The sequence below is a fragment of the Serinus canaria genome, chromosome 1, assembly GCF_022539315.1.
Source record: "Serinus canaria isolate serCan28SL12 chromosome 1, serCan2020, whole genome shotgun sequence".
NCBI classification, from domain to species: Eukaryota; Metazoa; Chordata; class Aves; order Passeriformes; family Fringillidae; genus Serinus; species Serinus canaria.
Genome location: NC_066313.1, coordinates 111634454 through 111656115, shown reverse-complemented (window position 1 = coordinate 111656115; position 21662 = coordinate 111634454). Strand labels below are relative to the sequence as shown.

The window sequence follows — 21662 nt, the reverse complement described above, 5'->3', positions numbered from 1 at the left end:
GAGCCACACCGCAAACAAACAGCGCTGCAAGGGGAACACATCACATCCTAGGCATTCCTTCCACTCACTACTCCCAAAACACCATTTCCCTTGTCCACTCTGAGTCCCTCAGCCCAGCCCTTAAAAAACAATTCACTATTACTCATCATTCTTTTTTAACTTTTAATGTTCGATGACAGTCTTGTGACGAATAATTGCCAATTCATTCATTTTACTTTGAAACAAGTTTGATAATGATAATTAGCAGAAGAGGTACTTGCTGGTTCATACACAGCAGTTATTAAAGACCATGGTGAATTTGATTTATTAACCACTAACATCCCTTTCCTGAAAGAAATGTCCAGTCTTTCTCTGTGCATAGTAAAAATTGGTAACTTGGTGCCTAAAGATGCATTTCAAGGAGAAAGGTAATGTTTGCAAGCCAAATCTCACCAAATATCCTAAAATCTCTCTGTTCATAGTTATAAATTATTTACAGGATTATACAGTCCTTCTAAGGGAGCAGGAATAAATGGAGGGACACAGCATTCTCCAGCCTCAGGCAGGCTTGGTTACAAAATTCAAAACAACCCCTCCAACCACAAAAACACATCTACTCCTTAAGCAAAGGACTGATGCCTTCTTCACATAAGTGCTTCAAAGTTTTCCTATTTTTGTTGATATTTTCAGTGCAAAAATTTCTTCTGTAATACACAAATATATATCTCATATATATATATATGTGTGTGTGTGTTTTTTTATATATATATATATGTATGTATGTATGTATGTATGTATGTATGTATGTATGTATGTATGTATGTATGTATGTCAAGGACAGCAGGGTGGCTCTATAATTACTTATCCAAAGAAATGAATTTTTCAAAGATAGGTATGATAAAAATCACACTGCAGTCAATGAATTAGCTACCCTGACAAAGTTTGGCACTATGATATTTTCTACTGTATCACCCTTATTTTGTTAAAATTTATAATACAAGTGATACAAAACAAATTTTTCTTTTTTTCTTTTTTTTCCCCCCAATTTTCCAAGTAATTCTCTTGGCTTGATTTAGAAACTTGCAATACAAAGGCTACTTCTTCCTGAGTAAACAGCATTATATATTTTTATTGAATTATAAAGCTTCGCTTGGAAAATAAATATCTTTTTTTTGGCATTCATATTTTGCAAAACTGCTTCTGTGTTTATCTTCCAGCAAGTCATTCTCCAAGAGCACTTGTTTCTTTGAACATTATTTCTGAAAGGCCTTTTGTAACACGGGGAACTTGCTGAAAAACATTTTGTTAAGGGATAATGTAGTTCTTGTTCAGGAAAAACAAACAAACCAACAAGCTCAGACAGTCAAACATATGCATTTTCCAGCTGTTGTTCCTTGCCTGGGGACTTAATTCTAGAAAGCAAAATCCTTCTATTTCACTTGGTTTTGGCATATGAAGACACAAACCAAATTGAGTTAAATGACTGCTGATTAAAAGCAAAAGAAAACAACACAAAAATCCCCCCAGAATAACTTCTGTTCATTTCTGCCTTGAAGTTGCAGATTGGTGTTTGAGTCAGAAATAGTGCTTTACCTGGAAACGATTATAGCTCTGATTCTGCTGCCTTTATTGGGATAAAACCTTCATGAAATTGGTGGAAGTTTGGATCAAGGAGTGGAGGATCAGGGTAAGTGCTTTAAGGCTCTGTTGTTGCCTCTGGTTCACCAGAGCACTCAGGTGTGTGCTCAGCAAAATTTAAATGTTTAAATGTTCAACATCACCAAAGCCAAGGGAAAGATTTACAGGCTTTGATAAAGTTAACAGAATTAAATATGTTAAAAAGTTAAACAAGTTAAATATGCCATTGGAACAGCTCCTAACTGAGATGAGGGAGGAAAAAAAATAGATAATAATCTTTATAATTGTTGTAATGCAAGGAACAAAACTACAAATTACTGTGTCAGCTCTGCTGGACTCAGTGCAGATGCAATCCTTTAAACAAAGCCTTAAACATTTCCATACGCCAAGAACAGATTTATTTCTTAACTGTCTCCAGCTTTCAGAAGCATTTGAGTGACTACTTGGAGTTTCTAAAAGAAAGTGAGGGAAAACTAATGGTATAGACACAAGCACAGAATAAGATTCCTCAAAAAAAAATTAATCTTGCCTCCTATATTCTGCTTTAATCAGTGCATCCACACCCTCAAGCCTCAGAAACCACAAAGATTCTCCTGTCCTTTATCAAACACACAGACTTTTTCTCCCTGAAATCACAGATTCCATATGAACATCACTTCAGCAAATAATAATGAAGAGTGGAAGTGAACATATTTAGGTGTAAGTTAAAGAAATATTCACAAGTATAACCAATAAATCATTATAAAGTCAACTTACTGAAGAGTTTTTCTAAGAATAAGCATAGTGGCACTGGCAGCCAAAGAGAGAAACAGGGCAAGGCTTGAACATGGCAAGGAATTAGAATTCTAGTTGACTTTTCTATTTAATGGGAAAAACCACCAAAATGACCCCTCCAGGATAACTATTTTTACTGCACCCCAAGGTAACTCTTAAATAATTTTTGCTCCATTCTACTAATAAAAGGCAAAACACAAACAAAAGACTGATGCCCAATTCAGATATGTTCTAAAATTGTATTTACAGTAATTAGTGTAACTAATAAATATAAATAATTGCATTTATTTGATAATATTCAGCTTCAGTGCTCTGCACTGTTGTGCCACCGCAGAGCTGTCTGACACCACCTGAGCCAGAGGAAAACCTGTCAGCCCTGAAATCTTCACTCTAAGGAGACTTTTTCTACTTGAAAAACCACATTTCATCCTTGAAAATGCCAGAAAAACATAACAGAGAGCTCAGCTCAGTGTGCTCCAGGTATTGGGATATGAAATACCAACCCAAAATCCTGGCTGGACAGGCACCTTTTTGCACCACCTTCCCCTCCACAACTTCTTGCACTGACCTCTCCCCATCCAAGGGAAAGATCCCTAGCCTGGGCAAGGATGGTCCAGTGGGGAAGTCAGGATTAATATTATTTATCCTTGTCAGAGCTTGGGGAAAAGCCACTGCTTCATCCTCCTCCTCCTCCTCTTCAGGACAAACTTCCCACCACGGCGCTTTCCTCTTCCAAAGGGAAAAAGGAACAGGGGGAAGCAGGAGGAGGGCATGGGGTGAGGAGAGAGTGATCCCCTGGGAAAAGCACACTCAGGATATCAAACCCAGCACCCAAAAACTCACAGCACCCAAAATCTCACAGCCCCCGAAATCTCCCAGCAGGGTTTGCCTGCCCAGAGCCCAGTGAGCCCCAGTGAAACCAGCAGGGTTCCTGCTGAGCCCCAGTGTCCCACGGCTCTGTCTGCAGGGTGGTGAGAGGGACAGGATGAATCAGACACTCTGACTGGAAGGTCACCTTTGCAGGTTCCGAGAAGTCTCTGCCCCGCTGTGAACAAATACAGAACCATTCACATCCTAATTCTGAAATTTAGTGGCTGCCCAGCTTCCCCAAAGGAGTCAGAGAATTCCCAGAGGAGGCTTTCCACCTTCCTCAAGCACACTGGGAGAGCTGGGCTACCTGCTGCCAGCAGACAACACAAGCCATTATATTCAATATTTATAGGATTAAATATATATCTATGTGTGCAGCAGTTTAGCAAAAGCTAAACAAACACCTGCCTGGCCTTCAAAGGGAATGTCTTTATTTCAGAAACCCTTCAGTTAAAAGGCTTCTTTATCCACTCCCCACAGAAGAGGAATTGAAAATCTTTGGACAGTCTCAGCCTCATGTCAGAGCACATTTCCTGCACCTTGAATACAAAGCACCTGTCATTTCTTTCCAGTCATTTCACATTTTGCACTCGCATAAATAAAATTTTAATTCTTGCTACAGCATGTAAGGCCTTCCTAGCAGCCTGGACAGCAAAATCCTCAACATTCTGGGTTACCTGAGACCTCCTGTAAGATTCACACTCCAGACACGGAGAGAGAATTGAACATTTTTCCATTTTGCTGAGTACATTGCATTACCAGTACATTTATATTACTGTATAAAACAGTTCTCTAAGTGTAAGGTGGAGGTTAAATAATAACAATTAGGTATCATTTAACAATCTTCTAGCCAATTAAAATTCAGTCAATATGAAACATAAAGGAATTCAATAATAGGAGTTACCTAAAATGCAAACGGCATCCGATCTCGTGGTGCCATTACTTTTGAAAATAAATTTTGCATCAATATTCTCATTAATAGAAGCAAACCCATCATTAAAACCTCAGTTCACAGCCCTTCTTTCAGCCAAAACTTGACTCCCTAAAACTCAGGATTTTCATTAAGTGCCTGCCATGTCCTGCATGCTCTGAAATGCACGACAAAACCAAAGGGAATTCAGTTTCAGGAGCTACTTTGCATTTAGCAGATGCTGGCCAGCAGTGCAGAGGAGAGTCAGATCTATGTCTCTATTGATAGCCCCATGAAAACATCAGTGATTACAAAAACAAAAGGTTTTTAATCACACTGCCCTCGGGCACTACTGTCAGCTTCCCAAAACCGTAACAAAAAGCATCAAATGATCTCTGAAATGTAAACACTGGAGCAGAATTTACTGAAAAGTCCAAGTGCAGCCCTCCTTATCCAACAGCCAGGCTATTCCATACCCCTCATTAAATCTCTGACATAATTAGAAAAGTACAGAAACAGACAATGCCACGAAGAAAACAAATACCTCGGTCCTGAATCCGACAATACCTTGATCCCAAACCTGATAAAACAACACAGCAGAGTCCTCCCTGTCCGTGCTCTTTACGTAAAATTAGTTACAATTTTTAGTTACTAATTTAAAATTAGTTTCACTATCACAAATTGCTTAATTACCGTTACATTCTGCAATTAATCACAACTATTGCTCTACTGGCAACTGTTGTCCCAAGAAACAAAAACTAGACAGACAGACAGATTTATTCAACTTTCTAAGTGACACAGCCCAAAACAACTCAGCAAAGCCATCTTATAAAAAAAACCCCAAAGCCAACAAACCATGCACCGAGATCAAGTTATGCACCAAGAGGAGATTTTTATTGTCCAAAAAATTAAAACAATAGAAAAGAACACGCCCGTGAGATCTTCCCACCACCATTAAAATAACATTCAGAAAGGTCCTGAGTTTAAAGTTAAGAGTTTCTAGAAAAGCACATAATTAACACCTGCATGAGAGAGAGAAACAAGAGCTGGTGCCTCTCCTTCCCATTTGTGTCCCCATCCGCAAGAGAAACATTTCAAAGTATCCAAAGGTTTAGTGCCCTTAGGAGCCCGGTTTTTCCTTCCAGCGCACACCCTCTCCCCTCATGGCAGTCCACAAACACATCCAAGTTGTCCGAGGGATACCTACAAGAAATTTCAGAAGCTCTCGCAAAAGGGCTTCGTCTATGCAATCCACACCACTGAACAGTGAATTTAAAAAACCCAATTTTTTTTCCGAGTTTGAAGTTTTTAAGCCTTGCGGATGGTTGGAGTAGGAAAAAGGAAATTTACTAGGCAGTACAAAGGAAATCTTGTTGTCCTCTATTGTGGCAGTGGGGGTGTTGCCCAATTCTAACTTATCTAGGTTGATAAAGGAAACCAAAGAACACGCCAGTGAGCAAAAAAATTCCAACCAAAAAAAGGTACCCCCTCCTTACCTTAATAGTGCTTGCCATAATGTGATCAAGATTATTGATCGCTAATAATTGCTAATAATAATTATTGCTTCGCTCTGACCAGAAAGAAGTTTTGATGAGGTTGTTTAGAGCGGATGAGATTGTGCTAACTCTGGGAAATGAAGTCAGCCAATGGCAGGAAGAGGTTTCTATTGGTCCTGGCCACCGCAGCTCGAAGAAACAGGATATTTGGGAGTGAAGAGATAAGAGTCCTAAAACAATGTTGTTTTTCTTGATGATATGTGACTGAATTTTTGTAAAAAATTTTTGTTTTTTTTTTTTTTGTTGTTGTTTTTTTTAAACAAAAAAGTCAATTGCCCATGGCTGCCTGGGCAGGTGTGATGTGATGTGCAGTAAGTGTGACAGGCCACTTCGAGGCAGGATGCAGATGTCAGATGAAATGGGCCAAATTCAGCAGTGGTTTGATGCAGGCTGGTCACTGGGGAATTGCTGATCCAGGGCCAAAGCCAGGCTGGGTATAAATGGGTGTAACTCCAAATATGTTAATGAGCTCTGGCCCTGCTTACACCACGTCTATATTTGTCCATTAACCTCATTCCTGCATTCCTGAGCTATTGACACTTTCCAGCCTATCTGATTGAGCACATTTTTTTCCTTAGAGAACAAGCAGATAGGTTGGGGACAATAATTTCTTTTGGATGTCTCTTTCTTACTGAGGAGAGGAAGTCACAAAATGACATAAAACTTCAAAAGCAGATGTCTGAATGCCATAAACAGTCTTAAATCTTCCATGTTCTTCCCTTAATTCACAGCTCTATTCATGAATGGAAATGAGATGGTTTCACTGGCAGGTCCGTTCCTGCTTAGAGCATGATGGCCATTTTTTATTCAGTGTTATATTTTTATTTGTCCTTTCAGAGCACTTGGCAGTCATGGGGCACCCCAGAATTCCCAGCTGTGCAAACAAAACACTGTCCCTGTCCCAGGCCTTTGTATAAAAGACCTGAACTTTAAAAAAAAAAATATGCAAGAAAGGCAAAGTGCTTCCACAGTACCAGCCAGGGTATTCCAGTCAGGATCCAGTGCTGGCACAACCCTTTCACACTTAGGACCCTCACAGTTTTCTGTATTTTCATAAAAGATACAATTCCTGGTGTCAAGAGATTCTGAGCTTTCAGCCTGAAGAGAAAAGCTTGAAAATACAACCCATAAAAATGGAAGGAAAAATTAGAACAAGTCAGAATTAATTTATTAAAAAAAAAAAAAAAATAAAAAGCTGGTCCTGCTCTAACAGGTTTATAAATTCTCATTGCTCCCTATGACAACACCCAACCATGCACAGGTTGCCTGGAAGACAATTCCAGCTCTAGTAAGGTCCTGCCCTCTGACCAGGGACTGTGGTACAATAAAAAGAACAAGAAATAGTGAATGGCTCATTGCAGCATTATTTAGTGGAAGCAGATGACCTCACCCTCTCCCAATGCCGCCTTCTCCCAACCTTAGGAGAAAAAAAAAAGGAAATGGGAGGTTTGTTCTGTAGCTGGTGATGACTGCTGGCATTCAACACACAGTTTTTCCACACACAAAGACAAAAGAAAGTCCCAGTTCACTTCTCCCCTCCTATCCCAACCCAAGAAAGGTGAAATGCATTTTTGCAGAGGTGCTCACAGAGTCCCTCACTGGTTTGTCCTGCAGGTGCTGCTCCATCTCCCCCAAAGCAGGACAGAGCAAAGGCTCATCCACCCTCCCCTGCTCATGGGAATGGCCCTGCCAGATCCAGAGAATTCTCATTTCCAGCTCTCCCATGGGGGCCTCAGAGCTGGGAATCCCTGGATGCAGCAGTGACAAACAGGGGTAGGAAAGAGCTCCAAGATGATCAAATCCCATCTTTGGGACTCAGGATCAACTCCCTGCACAAGATCAGCTCGGTTTTAGAGTTCACTTTAAGGAGCTCTGGATTCTTCCACTGTAAAGATTATTTTTTGGGGCTTCAGAGCAATCTGGAATCAGCACAGCTATACAATGTTGAATAGTCTCATTGGTTGGTTCATGTAGAAATGCAGTGTTGCACTGCTGAATGTGCTCTTGCAGTCTACATCCACCAAATTACAGTGCTCCTGCAGAGTAGCTAACTTTCCTATTTCCATTATGAACTGTATGAAAAGAAAGCAATTTATAGTAATTGTATTTCATGGGGATGTTGATTTCCTCCCTTTTCATCTCCAAACAATGAGCAAGACAGCCAAAAGATTAGAACCTTTCTCTTGAAATTTCAAAGCATTGTATAATGTTTCAGTTGGGTGACTTCCACTCCAGTTAAGCCCCTGATATTTTGGTTTTTCCTCCAATATATCAAGAGGTTACAAGGATCAGTTCCAGCTCCCCAGTGGAGAGGATCTAACAAATTCATTCACAAGCAGTTTTTAGTAATGATTCTTCTCCATCCCACCTCCATATACACAAACCTCCTCTAGGTTTACACAAGGATTTTGGAAGCATAAGGAGCACTGCTGAGCTCTATTATTATTATATAAGTTTTACAGAGCCCACAGCCCAGTAAGGATTTTGCCATTTGAAGCTGGCACACATCCTGTGCCAAAGAATCCAGTGCAGTTTATTTGACTTTCAAACTAATACCCACAGGCAGATTTCTGAGTGCTTACGCTGAGGCCGATCCAATTGCAAGCAGAGCTTTGGTACTGTGAGGCAAGGAAAATATTGGGTTATCAAATCACCATCATCCAGTTGCAAAAGAGTACAAACACTTCTGTAATTTTGCTCTTTTCTGATTTTTTTTTAAGGTTAAATAGAAAGAAAAAAAATGCTTTTGTTATGTTAGGCAACTCTGTGTTATTGTCTGAAATAACAATCTGTGAGTTTGAAAAACTTGGTCAACAAAGAGAATAAAAACAGGAAAAACAATCCACACAAGTCACCTAATGCTCCCCTCTAATTTCTCTCTGAAGCTTGTCAGCCTAATTTGTCCTGGCTCCTTTCAGCTGGAATATTCTCCTACCTTCAGCCTTCATCTGGGAACTATGGAGCAGCAAAACTCCCCAGCATGTGTTAACACTGAACATGTGCTGAAGTGTCTTGATCAAAGCAGGGCTCTTGCACATGCTTTAGACTTACAGCTGTGCTTAAACTCTTTCCTGAACACCCTTAAAATGTACTTGGAGTGCTTTCTACCTTTAGGACTCAAGAGTTCCCTCTTTAGAGAAGATCTTTCCAAACTGGAGATAAAGGATCCAACCTATGCTGATCTAAGCCTGCTTAAACCAACAGGGTGCTGGACAGACCCGAAGATTTGGTTTGATCAAGCAAAAAAAATTTATCAGACTGAGTCCTACATGAAGAAGATGAAATTCCAAATAGAAAAGTTGTTTTGCATGTTGCATCCTTTCTAGGATGTACCAGGATGTGCTCAGAATGTGTGTAGTCACCTGAACACCTAAAATGCATTTTACATGGGTTCAGCTGAGAGTGACTTGTCACACGGGCATGGAGTGACAGGACAAGGGGGAATGGCTTCAAACTGAGGGCAGGTTTAGATGGGATATTGGGAATTAGGAATTGAGGTATTAGGAATTAGATATTGGGGATTAGGAATTGTTCCCTGGCAGGGTGGGCCAGAGCTGGGATGGAATTCCCAGAGCAGTTGGATCCCTGGCAATGCCCAAGGCCAGGTTGGACACTGGGGCTGGGAGCAGCCTGGCACAGTGGGAGGTGTCCCTGCCCACAGCAGGGGGTTGGAATTAGAAGATCTTTAAGATCCCTTCCAATCCAAGCCATTCCAGGATTCTATGAAATATGAAGGAAATACATTGCAGTATTCCCTGTGTAAATAGAACTGCAATCCTTCTTGCTGTGTGGGAGGTAAAGCAAGAACTCTGCCCTGGGCTGACCAAGAGATTAGAGACACACTCTGCTATGGTAATAAGGTGGCCTTCATCCCTTGAACTGTACAAAAATCTCTGGGTCTATCATTGGAAAACTGGAGATCCATTCTCCCTTCTGTTGTGCTTGGTATGGGTACATACAGCGTCTGCAGATGTGGGTATTAAAAGAAAAGACAGCAGAGAAAAGAAATGAGTTCTGCTCTTCTCACCAACCTTCCAGGTAAAAAGGACACTCTCCTCTAGGCACAACCAGGCTACAAATAAAACAACTGGAGCACAATAAAAGAATCTGCACTGCAGTTTTTGGAAGCAGGTTTTAAGAAGTCCAAGAAAATTACTGCTGCTTCATGGCACATGAAGACACATTTGTAAAGGTCTCAATCCTCTCAAAAGAATTCAGCATTTTGCCAAAATGCAGCTCCCAACATCAGTTTGGCCATGCCCAGTTTGGTGTATGAGGGTCAAGTACACTCTTACCAAGCCCTTCAGCTGGATTGTCTCCCTTTAATTCCCAGTTTTCCATGAGCTCTGATGAAAATATCAGTGAATCTGCTCACAGAGGGGTAAAATCTCCCCTCGGCACAAGGAAAGGTCTCACAACCAGGGTTTTAACAGTGAAACAAACAAGTGCCCAGGAGAGAAAGGAATTCCAGTATGGGGCTGCAGGACCAGCAGCTATGGGGTGATGGGCTCTGCTCCCCAGACCCCTGGTTGGTCCCCTGGCCCTGGGAATGCTGTGCCCTTGGGGCTGCTGCAGGGATCTCTTCCTTCCATGCCTGAGTGGCTTTGATGCAGCATCAGGTCTGAGGGACCAGGACAAACTCCATCCTGGGAAAGATGGGATCCAGCTCTGTGGAGGGGTTCACAGGGGTCCCAGGATGAGGGAAGAGATGAGAGCCTTGGCTCCATGTTTCAGAAGGCTGATTTATTATTTTATGATATATAATATATTAAAAGAAAATTATATACTAACACTATACTAAAAGAATAAAAGAAAGGATTTCATCAGAAAGCTTGATAGGAAAGGAGAAGAATGATAATAAAATCTTGTGACTAACCAGAGAGTCTGAGACAGCTGGACTGGGATTGGCCATTAATTAAAAACAACCACATGAAACTAATCACAGATGCACCTGGTGCATCCCACAGCAGCGGATAATCATTGTTTGCATTTCATTTCTGAGGCCTCTCAGCTTCTCAGGAGAGAAATCCTAGCAAAAGTATTTTTCAGAAAATATGTTTGTGACACAGCTCTGGGATGGGCTCACACCCACTGACCCATGGCTGGAAATGTGGAGGTCAGCTCCAGGAGCCAGGCACTGGCATTCCCCAAAATCCAAACACCACATGGACACCAGGAGCCCATAAAGGCACGTAATTAAAATAATTATCACTACCTGATCACAGGGGTGACACAGCTTGCATCCCACAAAAAGCATCCTCTCCTCCAGCACTGCTTCCAAGCTTTTGTGCCTCTCAATTCCCTCCCTGCCAGCACAGAGGAGGAGCAGGGAATGTCCCCATGCCTTTCCCTGTTCCCTGCCCTGTGGGCAGCCCTGTGGTCACTAGATGGTGCTCCCTGCCCCTGGAAAGGAACTTCCTCCACTCCAGGCAACGAACTGCTCTTTCCCAAGTCAGCACTGATGCCTTTCAGTAAAGAGAATAATTTAAAAAAGGATTTTTCCTGCTGCCCTGGCACCCTCCATCACTCTGCACCCTGCACTCAGGGCTGGTCGTCCTTCGTCCTTCCCACTTTTGCTTCCCTTCAGCTGCTCCAAACCAGGGGTTGTGGACCATCAACCCCTTTGTGACTTTTCCCCCATCCCCACCTTCCTTCCTCTCACAATGAATTCACTCTCTGGCAGAACTGAAAACATGAGCCAGAACCTGATTTGGGGACACCTTTTTTATTTAACATTACTTCATGAAATAACAGCAGTCAAGAACGGGTTGTTTTCCCATGGAAAAAAACTTTACAGAAAAGAAACCCTGGAAGTTTTCAGAGTGAAAATCAAAGTACTTCATTTACCAACTCTATCTGGGACCCAAGCTGCCTCAGATTTTACAAAATATTTTTGCTGGCTACAGCACCTTTTGCCCACCTTTTCTGGAGACCAGCTTTAGTGGCTACATGAAACAAACACCACAGAGCTGGGAAAGAATAAATAATTAATAAAAATATTTTTCATAATAAAAATAATATTAATAATAAATGATAAATAAATTTCCAATAAATAATAAAAAATAAACAGAAGGTCTGTTTAGATGACACTGGAATTATTTTCAACAATCAATTCATGTCCTTCATAGCAGGGAAGTGCTGACACTCACTGCAGATAGAGAATTGAATTCCTCTCTGCTGAAGTGGGATTCACTTTATCAGACTTGAAGGATTTTAAGTGCAGGTGTCAGAACTACCTTAGTTCTCCAAGATTTCTGCAACTCCCAACACAACCACCTTCATAATTTTGTTCAAGCTCACCTACAACAGCTACTTGAAAAAGATGAGATGAATTGCACCTTTAATGTATTTCATTTCTCTTCTCTTCCCTGCAAAGGGAGCATCTGCTGTTCCCAGCTTTTGGATAACTCTGCCTTTATGAGATGAACCTGACCTGAACTCTCCTTCTTTTTTTCCTTAATTTTCCATCTCTCAAATATCAGGTTGTAGCACCAAATGCCAAAGGAGTGCTGTGTGGATTGATTAATTAATTGATAAATTAAAGTGAACTGAAATTTCCAGCTCAAAGTTGCCACTGATATGAAAACCTTTCTATTTGATGAAAACCTTTATGAAATATGAAATATATTTGAAAACCTTTATGTTTGATGCTAATTTAAAGCTGGTTAAGTGACAATGATAACGCAGGACACACAAAAAAAAAAAAACAAAAACCCAAAACCAGAGAAAACACCAAACCAAAATACCTTTTAAAAAAGCAACTTCTCTTCATGGAAAAAAAGAAGCAACCTCTAGGTCAAAGGCCAACATTTTTCCTCACTTTCTTCCAAATGCTTTAGGTAATTTTAACTGAACTACACAATGGTTTGAAGTGGTTATTTGTCAGTGTCCTTCAAAGTCCTCCCATCCCTGGATTGATGGCCACTTCACACAGCAAATATGTCTGGAATATTGGATTTCTACCCCGTATTAGGGAGGCTGCTCCAAGATTTTCATCAAGAATGGAACCTATTAAAGTGTCTCTCACACTCTGCTGTTTGGGACTCTCTTGATATTGTACTTCTTTGTTAGTGGCTGTGAACAAGAAACAGATGTGGAATATCTGTGTTTGAAACTCAGTGACCCCGACAGACCAGGGCTAATCCAGATCATTCTTAAAAACTCAAATCTGCCACTCTTGGAGCACCTTGAGGTCCATGCCCACACTCAGGGATAAGCCCACCCCCACTCCAGCGGGCACAAGCAGGAACCCTCAGGACTGTGAAATACTAAGGATGAATTCAGGTGTAATTTAAATTTTTGAAAAACAGGAAAAAAGGGATTTCCCATCAGTCTTTTTCTTCAGTGTCAATCAACCTTTTTCCACTTAGACAGCTGCCCTCTAAGAAAAGGAAATTCTCTGTTTTGCCATAAGATTCAATAAACTCATTAGAAATTAAGCATTTGGGAAGTGTGTTGTTACCTCTCCTAGGAATATTCCCAAGACCAGGCTGTGTGATCCAAAAAGGATGAAATTCACACATTTCTGTAACTATCTGATATTTCTGTCTCTTGCTAAGATCCACTAATACCATATGCCTTGTGAGGTAAAAAGAAGTTAAAAATTCTCTTTTAACTAACACTGCTTAGCTACATGGTTTTATAGCAGTTACAAAATTAAATTAAAAATACTGATCACATTGGATCTGTAAGGCCTGGTGTCAAATACCAACTATTCCAAACACACAAGAAATTCCACTTTAAGTCCTACCTGATCTGATTTCTGTATTCTCAAACCTCAGTACATCTAGAGAAAGACATTTCCAACAGCATATAAGAAAATGAGATTATTATCTTTAAAGTACTACAGTGAAATCAAAGGACTTGGCAACAATAAACCAAAATATTTTCTCCTGGGGACTATTCATTTACTTTAATGGATAAAAATTGTGGGCATTTAGAAAAAGAACACTGAATATAGTTAATTGCCAAATTAAATCTAACTCAGAGCTTTTACAGACCTGGGTTTTGTCATGATCATCACAACCTTTTTACCCTTTGTAAGTCATACAGTGTTTTAGGAAATAAAAATAGAATATGAATATAGTATCAAGAAATAGATACATATAAATGAAAATAAAGACAATGCCCTGCTTCCACCAACATGAATGGCAAACCTTCTTTTGCTCCAATGGGAGTAAAGTTTTAACCCACTGGGAATTGAACCAAGTGACACAATATGACAGTTTTCTGCAAACTGGGAATTCTGAGTTTCAGAGGGCTCCAAGTTAATTGTGTTACAAGGCACAAAAAAATGCTGCCCAATTACAAAAAATGAGCAGAAGTGCAAACAGGGAGGGAACCAATAATTAATAGGATTTAATGCAAGATTTAGGGCTGGGCAAAGAATCCCTAGAGCCTTCTCCTACTGTGAGAGGCTTGCCAGACATGTGTGAAAAGCTACAACATGTGTGCTGAATTACCTTGGTAGCCCGTGACTTTCCCAACAACCACTCACAATTAGCTGGGATCCAGTGGAAAAGGAATTAAATTCTGCATGCAGCATTTTTCCATGGAATGGGGCACTTACACTGACAGGATTTGTGTTTTGGGCCTGGCCCTGGGAAATGCCAAACTCTCCATGGCAGTCACCTGCAGGCTGTGCCTGCATCTCTAGTTCCAACTGAAAGGTGGATTTTCAAATGATCCTGTTTGGATCTGACTTTGAATCACTTCTGAATGCCCAGAACTTCTCACACTGCAGGATGGTGACTGCTCTACAGAAGAGACTGGTTAAACCATTTGGATCTAAATTCCTACTGCAATTCCCCAAGAGGAGCAGTGGAAATCTGGACAGGATGTCCTTGAGAAAGGTCTGTCCCAGACTGTCCCTCCAGCAAGATTTGAGGATCCTGATGGAGGGGTGATCCTCTTTCCCCCCATCAAATTGTAACCAGAATCTCACACAATTCCATTTTAACAACCAAGACATGAAGAAAAGCTGGGAGAATTTGGATTGCTCAGACTGGAGAGGAGAAGCTTTGGGCTGAGCTCAGGGTGGCCTTGCAGGGCCTGAAGGAGCCCCAGGAAAGCTGGAGAGAGACAATTCCCAGGGGATGCAGGGACAGCACCCAGGGAATGGTGGGGATAGATGGGATATTGGGAAGGAATTCTTGGCTGTGAGGTTGGTGAAGAACTGGCAGAGGTTTCCCAAAGCAGCTGGGGCTGTCCCTGGATCCCAGGCAGTGCCCAAGGCCAGGTTGGACACTGGGCTTGGAGCAGTGGGAGGTGTCCCTGCCATGGCTACATGGTTTTATAGCAATTACAAAATTAAATTAAAAATACTGATCACACTGGATGGGCTTTAAGGTCCCTTCCAATCCAACCCATTTTGGTTTGTAAGTGGCAAATAGGTTATGGTAGGAGGGCCAAAAAAATGTTATTCATGCCATCATCATTTTATTTTTATAAACTGGCATTTGAAAAAAAGGGAAAAGAGAACAGGAAAGAAAAAGTAGAAAAATTTTCCTTAGACTTTAAAGTAACTAAGATTTATGTTTCAGTTGAGTGCTAATATTTCATAGCTTTTCAGTTCCTAGGTTCAACAAAGGACACTGCTGGTACCTGTGATGTGTCACTTGGTGACTGGAACTGCTGGATTTCTTCTGAATGATCTCATTTTGGGCTTGAAAATAACACCACAGACATGAACTCCAGTCCTGCAAAGCCTCACAGCTGGCTTATCTTTACACAACGCTGCGTTCTCACTGAGTTCAGTGAAGACTACATAAAATGTAAGGAACAAATTTATGGATGTGGTTTCACAGGTTTGGGGAGTTATTTTTTTTAAATTTTCCCTTTTTATGAGATGTTTCATTGTAGCTGTTATTAAGCCTGGTTAGGTTCCTTCACACCCACATGCACAAATGATTGTAGCCACTGGTTTGTACGTCCAGTGTGAGTCAGACACCTGTGGGATTTATCACTGGCATAAGAGCTTCAGCTGATTGGAACAGCAGGGGAAAAAAATGCAGAAAAATTTCAGAAAACCTGGACTTTTCTTCCTGATGTGGAATATCCTTCCACCCTGAGCTGCTGACACTGCTGACAGAGCCAGGGCAGCCTCAGGAGATCCTCAGCAGATCAGTCTATTTTGCCAAATAAACACAGGTATTTTGGGGGGGGGGGCAGGTGGTTTAACACCTGAACACTCAAACACAGAGCTCCTTCCCCTCCAAGCTTCCAGACTTTCCAGGACCTCTCACCACTCTGCATCTCATCCATCACAGCTCAGTGAAACCATATTTATTTATGGGCAATGCAGTGATTTGCCAAAGAATGAGGTTTTGGGGACAGCTGAAGACATTTGTTAGCTCAGGACAGACTTGCTGGGTCTGACAAAAATAACACAGGCTTTGAAAACACCAAGCATTCCCTTGAGCTGGTATTTTTAAGTGGTTTCCACACTCGGTTTTCACTTGTGAAAGCCAGGGAAGGAAGGAGGATGATTCTCAAAGTTTTCAAGGAGATAACCCCCAGTCCTTTGCCCACAGTAGCCCAGGACATGCTCAGGGTCAGCCCTGGGATCATCTGCATCCCTGAATTCCCAACACAGCAGTGTCAGGCCCCACTCAGTACCTCCCTCCAGAGCTCAACCTCCCACTTGCTCCTCAATCCTCCTGTGAGAGTTGGGACAGAAGGAATTGCAAACACCAGAAGGACAATTTGGCACTTTCTCAGACACTTTCCTGAATCAGAACCCTCAATCCCAAACTTCCCCCGGGTCCTGCACATCAGCAGTCCCAGGTCTGGGGGTCAGGGAAGCTTTGTTTGCCCCTGGAATACCAACAGCACACGGGGATAAAGTGATGAAGGAGTGCATTTCTCTGCAAGCTGGGCTTGTGCAGGCTTTGTTCAAGCCAAGCATGTGCAGAACCAAAGCATCTGCCAACATCACAGGCAGGATCCAAGCAAGCCCATGGAGACACTGCCAGCCCCACAGCTCTCTCCACCAGGAAAGAATTTGGAATGCCTTATTTGACACAGAACCATATAACTGCAGAGTCAAAAATCAGAGTCAGTGGTTCTAATCAACTGCCAAAAACTGGGGTATTTTTTCTGGCTTGAGCTTCTAATAGGAATAAAAAAAAAAAATGCAAAGAAGTTACAGCAAGGCTGATGTTACTCAGCTGCCATTCCAGAAACTGTCCTTTAAAAAAAAAGAATTGCAGGGGAAAACAAATAAGATGATATGAGTTAGTTCAAGGAAGGTTGGAAAACATTGCTTTTTTCAAGCTTCCTATACCAAACCACAGAACTTTGTGGACCATGAATATCCAAAATCTTATGTGGTGATTTATGTTATTAATCTAAATACTGTCCAAAAGAACTCAAAACAATTGACTCTTCAATTACAAAGGTGATTTTCGTGTGTTCAGCTCTTAAAAAAATGTTTAGCTGCTACAGGTGGAGGCTCATTTGGAAGGATTTTTTTCCCTCAGGTTGATATTCTTATTGGTCAGGTTGCCTTTTTCCCTACACTTTTTAAAAATTTTTTATTTATTAATTCATTTATTTATTTTTTTTTAAGTGATTCAACCATTTTTAAATTGGAATACCACAGAACTTTGTGCAGAATGAATATCCAAAATCATATGTGGTGATTTATGTTATTAATCTAAATACTGTCCAAAAGAACTCAAAACAATTGACTCTTCAATTACAAAGATGATTTTCGTGTGTTCAGCTCTTAATAAAGTGTTCAGGTTCTACAGGTGAATTTTCATTTGGAGGGATTTTCTCCTTCAGGGTAATTTTCTCATTGAGTGGGAAGCATTTTTTCCTACACTTAAAAATTTTATTTATTTATTTAAGTCACTCAACCATTTTTAAATTGGATCACCACAGAACTTTGTGCACCATGAATATCCAAAATCTTATGTGTTGATTTATTAATATAAATGCTGCACAAAAGAACTCAAAACAATTGACTCTTCAATTACAAAGGTGATTTTCGTGTGTTCAGCTCTTGACAAAATGTTCAGCTGCTGCAGGTGAAAGTTCATTTGGAGGGATTCTCTCCCTCAGGTTGATTTTCTTATTGAGTGGGATGCCTTTTTTCCCTAAACTTTTAAAAATTCTGTTTATTTATTTATTTATTTAAAGTTGCTCAACCATTTTTCAATTGAAACTCCTTCAGATTAAAATTAACCTCATGCATTAAAGCACCTTTTGGAAATGATACACATAAATTCATGCTCTAATCACTGTGTTATTTCAGGCTCAATCACATGGAGATTCTCTGGGCAAGACATGGGAAGAGCCTCCTTCCCCAAATATTCAGAATATCCAAGGAAGAGAATGCAGAGGATACAGCAGGGTGACAAACATCTTCATGCTGTGGGTAAATCAGGATGCATAAACCAGATCATTAGGGATGGGACTTCACTGGGGGATGGATTTTGAGGAGAACTGCTGACCAAGGATATCAAAGCAGCAGACTGAAAGTGAAGGAAACTTGTGGTTTCTTTATGACTCGGAGATGAATTCTTTCATCAGATTAACCACTTCTGAGAGCATCCGGCGTGTCTGACACACTCGGGGGACAGCCAGGGCCCAGGCTGAGGCACTGCACGCAGGGGCTGACTCAGGAGAACATCCTTATTCAGGAAGGAGATTTAATTTTAGATTTCACTCTAAGCAGATGCTCAAACCCCATTATACTTGGTGTCTTAGGTTGGAAATGGGGCTGTGTGTTCCATTCCCATCTGTCAGAGCTGGGGCAGCTCTCTGCAGTTCCTGGGGCAGTTTGTTCTTTATCTCTCCCCCAGCCCATCCTCCCTGCAGGAGATCTCTGCTGTCCATGGCCAGGGAGTGTCCCTGCAGGGCTGATCAAATTCCACCATCCCATGGGAGATGCTCTGGCCAGGGGAGGAGCCAAGCATTCCTACCTGGATCCAACCTGCCCTGGGAACAGCCCAGCAGCCTTTGCCCCCTGCATTCCCAGAGGAGCAGCTTTCTGCTGCCCTGCATTCCCAGAGGGAGAGCAGGCCCATCTCCAGCCCCCCTGGAGCTGCAGAGGAAAACTCCCCCCTTGTGCAGGATCCCTGCTCCAGCAGAACCACAGCTGGCACTGCAGGAGGGCTGAGCCCCCCTGGGATGGGACTGTGCCACCACCCTGAGCCCCCTGGGATGGGACTGTGCCACCACCCTGAGCCCCCTGGGATGGGACTGTGCCACCACCCTGAGCCCCCCTGGGATGGGACTGTGCCACCAGCCTGACACACAGGGGACAGGGCATGGTCTCACTCTGGCAGTGGCTTTTTTTCTTTTTTTGTACTATTGCATTTTTAGTTTTATTTTTTTCCCTAATAAAGAACTGTTATTCCTACTCCCATATCTTTGCCTGAGAGCCCCTTAATTTCAAAATTATAATAATTCAGAGGGAGGGGATTTGAATTTTCCCTTTCAGGGGAGGCTCCTGCCTTCCTCAGCAGACACCTGGCTTTTCAAACCACTTGGTGAATTTTAAGCTTATCCTCAAAGTCAAGCACATGCTTTGGATGCTTCCTGAATCCAAGTTTGGTAGGGAAATACAGGTAGAAATACATGGAATTGCAGGAATCAGTGGAAGAAACAAAAATCTCAGATGGGGAGCTAATAAAATGTTAAATATGATACAGAAAGTTTCCAGAAAATGATGATCAGGACTAGCAGAAAAGCACTCTCCCACCCAAAGTCCTGTGGGACCTGCACCTCTCCAGGTCCAATCCTGGGAGAATTACAGCTGGGGCACAGATTAAACAAAAGTCCATCTATGTTTCCTAAGAGCCAGGCTTATAAATTAGAACTTTTTTTCTGGGAAATGCTCAAATTCAATGCAGGCTTGGACGTGGAATCAAAGAATCATTAAGGCTGGGAAAAATCTCCATGATAAAGTCCAAACTTTGATTGAACACCACCTTGTCAGCTGAGCCATAGCACTGAGTCCTCCAAAACTCTGAACTTCAAGTTATCAAGTGAATGTATTTAGAAGAAAAACTTCAAACACTCCAATGGCAGAGTTGGAAATTCAGCCAAACATTCAGGTAAGTAGACAAATTCATAAAAAATTGGATATGAAAACAGGATATGGTCATTAGGGAATTAGTAATTAGAGAACAGCCTTAAGATGAAGGAGGGCAGGGTTAGATGGGATATTGGGAATTGGGAATTTTTCCCTGGGAAGGGGGAGATTGTCCCCTGGCACAGGGTGCCCAAAGCAGCTGGGGCTGCCCCTGGATCCCTGGCAGTGCCCAAGGCCAGGTTGGACACTGGGGCTGGAGCAGCCTGGGACAGTGGGAGGTGTCCCTGCAGGGACCCCATGGCAGGGGTGGCACTGGATGGGCTTTAAGGTCCCTTCCAACCCAAACCATCCTGGGATTTTATGATTTATGATATATCAAACATCCACAAAAAAAAAAAAAAAAAAAAAAAAAAAAAACCAAAAAACTAAACCAGAAGTGTTCCCTAAAAAGGGTCACTTCAGATTTCTTTTGCTCTCGAAGACAACCTGGGCTGCAGAGAACCAAAATCCACCCCTGACAGTGTGAGAAGAAACACTGAGAGGCTCCTCCAAGCTGTCTGTGGGCTGTCCCAACCCAAGTGAAAATGAAGCCACCCAGGTGAGCACAAAAGCAAAGTTTACCCTCCAGCAGCTCCACACAGGAGATGTTATCGAGCCTCTGTCTTTTGGTGAAATTTGTGATGGTTTTGTTGTCTAATCTGATATTCTACAAGGTATTGTTCTCCTTGTGAGACTCAACTCTCATGAACATCAACCTCTGGGGAAGGATGTTCCACGTTCTTCTCAGCTTTGGTGGCTTCCCAGAGCTTTGCTTCAGGGAATAATTACAAAGTGCAAAGATATTTGCCAGGATAAGTCAATGCTATTTTTTATCAAGTGAAATCAATCTGGAAAATAATTAAGAAATGATCACACTTTTCATCTTCAAGCAAGCAGGAAAATGTCTTTAGTTTGCCAAGACATCCAATTAGCTGAGGGAAACCAGTTTTGCTAGGTTTTGGAGAAACACATCAGGATTCCCTGGCAAAGAATGGAAATTGGTGGTCAGGAAATTATTTGGGGAAATAATCAGAGAAATGACTGAAATTTATTTGAAAGGATTTGCTGGTGGGAAAGAATATTTCTGTGCTGGCACAAGGATACAAACATTTGTGAAAAACTTAGGGCAAGGTTAATGGAGGAGAGCTCAGAGTAAATGTTTTGAAGAAAACACTGTTGGAGGAGGCAGCTTTTTGTATTACAATCTCCATTTCTTTCAACCTCCAGGAAAGGTCATCGATTTAATCAAAAGCTTTTTTTCCCCCCTTTGGTCAGACTCCCAAATGCACATACCATCAAGATCTGGTGCACAGAAATAATTTGAAGCAAATCTTCTAAAAAAGGTTTTGAAGATGCCTGCCAGTAGAACATTGTGCCTCACAGCTATAATATCAGAAAAAGCCATTCAGTTTAAATTAATATATTTGGCCAGACAGCTATATTAAAATTCTTGTTGTTTTTTTCAGTTATAATGGTAGCCTGTGGTATGACTAGCCCCCCTCAAAAATCTGTGTAGTTATTGCCTTTCTCTTGCCTAGGGTGCATCACATGTTTTCCATTTGGACGATCTGCATCGCGCTACCTCATTAAAACAAACATTTATGCAAAACAAAGGCCGTGCATCACAGGGCAGGGCTCAGGAGCCAGCTTGGAAGGCTGCAGCCTTTCCAAGAGCATCTTCCAAAGCAGAGCTTCCTCCGGCCCAGCCCCACTTGTGCTGAACATTTGTGGATGATGTCAGCCACGCGCGGCGCCCCCCGAGCCCCCGCAACAGGGAGGCTTCAAAAGCCAGGCTGGGAGCAGCTGTGGAGCAGGGAAGTGTTTGCTGGGAGAATGGTGAAGGTTTCTCCTG

At 41.8% G+C, this 21662-nt stretch overlaps 1 protein-coding gene across 3 annotated transcripts in view; it reads right to left on the bottom strand.

Annotated features, from left to right (window-relative positions):
* Positions 1-21662, bottom strand: part of ERG (ETS transcription factor ERG) — a 144858-nt gene that overhangs the window by 56817 nt on the left and 66379 nt on the right. The window contains exon 1 of one of the 3 annotated variants that reach the window (XM_009089550.4): positions 5668-5795. The exons of the other annotated variants lie outside the window; for them this stretch is intronic. Coding sequence (XP_009087798.1) covers positions 5668-5685 — 18 coding nt within the window. The 5' untranslated portion in view covers positions 5686-5795. Of the gene's footprint in view, positions 1-5667; positions 5796-21662 lie in introns of those variants that run through there. 3 annotated transcript variants of the gene reach the window in all.